Source organism: Geospiza fortis, unplaced genomic scaffold (genome assembly GCF_000277835.1).
Source record: "Geospiza fortis unplaced genomic scaffold, GeoFor_1.0 scaffold229, whole genome shotgun sequence".
Lineage (NCBI taxonomy): Eukaryota > Metazoa > Chordata > Aves > Passeriformes > Thraupidae > Geospiza > Geospiza fortis.
Window position 1 is genome coordinate 2,486,012 of NW_005054357.1, and position 1,977 is coordinate 2,487,988.

The 1,977-nt window shown below is 34.0% G+C and overlaps 1 protein-coding gene across 2 annotated transcripts in view; it reads left to right on the forward strand.

Annotated features, from left to right (window-relative positions):
- The first annotated feature begins 751 nt into the window (after nt 1-751).
- The window catches only part of KCNT2 (potassium sodium-activated channel subfamily T member 2), an 85,501-nt gene continuing 84,275 nt past the window's right edge, over nt 752-1,977 (forward strand). For both annotated transcript variants that reach the window (XM_031059176.1, XM_031059177.1), the window contains exon 1: nt 752-828. In XM_031059176.1, coding sequence (XP_030915036.1) covers nt 768-828 — 61 coding nt within the window. In that variant the 5' untranslated portion in view covers nt 752-767. The remainder of the gene's footprint in view (nt 829-1,977) is intronic.

Genomic DNA, 1,977 nt, shown 5'->3' on the forward strand with positions numbered 1-1,977 from the left:
TGTAACTATTGCATGAGTGGTACTCAGGCTGAACTGAGGGACAGAAAGATGAAATATATCCAGGCAGATCTGAGGGGATGGAGGAAAGATGCCCCTGTTGCTTTAATATAATCAGGAGGAGAATTATTTTCTGTACAATATTGTGTGAGTGCAACATAATTTTGCTTTCAGCTCTCACTGTTTCATGGTGACAAAAACAAGTTCAGAGAGGGTGGTTTTGTTTGGTACACGAGTGATGATAGGTGAGTACAAACAAATGGACTGAAACATGAACATCCAACAGAAATGTGAACAAGACAGAAAAAAGGACCATTAAAATGTCACTTTTACAGGAAAGGAGTTAAACTGAGATGGAAGGCTTAACCTGGACATCAAGGAAATCTTCCCTACTAACATGCAAACAGGAGAATGGTCATCCAATGAAAATCCCAAAAGCATAGAGCCTTCTTATTTTCCAGTGTACACTGTTTGAGTAATATGAAAATTATTCTGCATGTAAAGGGGATAAATGAAAGGTCTTCTGCTTGGTGGTGATTTTTTTTTGTCTGTTTTGTTTATTTGGTTTGATTTTTTTTTTTAACTTTCATCATTAGTCATTCAAAGCCAAGTGAGCTTTTGGCTGACCACTCACTATAAGTCCCTCCAGTTTTATATCAAGAATAGATGATTAGAGAAACAAATTATTATTAAATACTGATTTATTATCTTTCATAGCCAATCCTAATACTTTCTTTTTTTATTATTTCAGGGTGCAAGTTGAATTCTATATGAATGAAAATACATTTAAAGAGAGACTAAAGCTCTTCTTCATCAAAAACCAAAGATCAAGTAAGCAGTTGGATTAATTTCTGTTAAGCATATTTATGATACTTTTAAGTAAGATCAAATTCAGTTGAAGGCCACAGTGAAGTTATTAATTTTCTTATGAGTTGAAATATTTAAACTTGAAAATAATGTGCTCGTGCAGGATCAAACAATTAGTGATGTCATGAACTGTTAAATACAATCATGATTTTATTTCTGTGTCGTGATCAAGTTGACTAATTTGCAATGATCTGGCAGCAATGCTCATTGATAAGTCGTGACCTTGTGACTATGAAAGCAAAGACACTTAGGATGGTAAAGGAAAAGAAGCTGCAAAATACCCAGCTTTTTGAAGTGTTAAGTATTCCTAAAATTTCAAACTTGCTCTGCACTGAAAAAAAAAAAAAATGGAAAGGAGACTATTGGGGATGTGGTATTTCAGAAATGTAGTCCCTGTCATTAGCCTATAGTCTAACTTAACTTTTAGTCTCAACAATAGAGTCTAACCTAAATCTATCTTCATTGATTTATGTGCTTAACATCAGCAGCCATCATGGAAGAAAATAATGGGGAGGAATTAAGATATTCATCTTTTTAAAAGCATCCATGCAGCTGGTCCAAGTGGGTGGAAACATGGACTATTATCCAATCTTGGTTAGAACAGTGGAGCTCATAGGTCAGAAGATCAGTAATTGACCTCAGTTTTCCTCTGTGCAGCAGGACTGAAGTTACCTCTCTTTGCCTTTCACATGTAAAGAACTAAAATTACAATAGCTTTATACATAAAGCTTTTAGACTACAAAGAATACATTTTTCCTGTGTACAGTTAAAATGGTTTCCTGGTTTTGTGTCTGGAAAAAGACAGAAAAAATAAGAAAAATTTTTTGATGCCCCAGTCTGAAAACATCCAGACAAGCAAAACTGTGGAGACTAGATTAAGCTTTCAAAATAAGACATAGCAAAAAATCTTCTATCTGTAAGAGCTAGCAATAAATAAATACTAGCTTTATATCAGAGAGCTTGATAATTTTATTGGCTAAGCTTCTTTTACTTTCCAAGTGTAGGAAGTAAAACATTCCTCTAAAAGGAAAGAAAAAAGAAAAAAAGGCACCATGAGTAACAAGAAAAATCCCCAAGCCAAAGTAGTCAGTATTAATAAAATGCAAACACTCT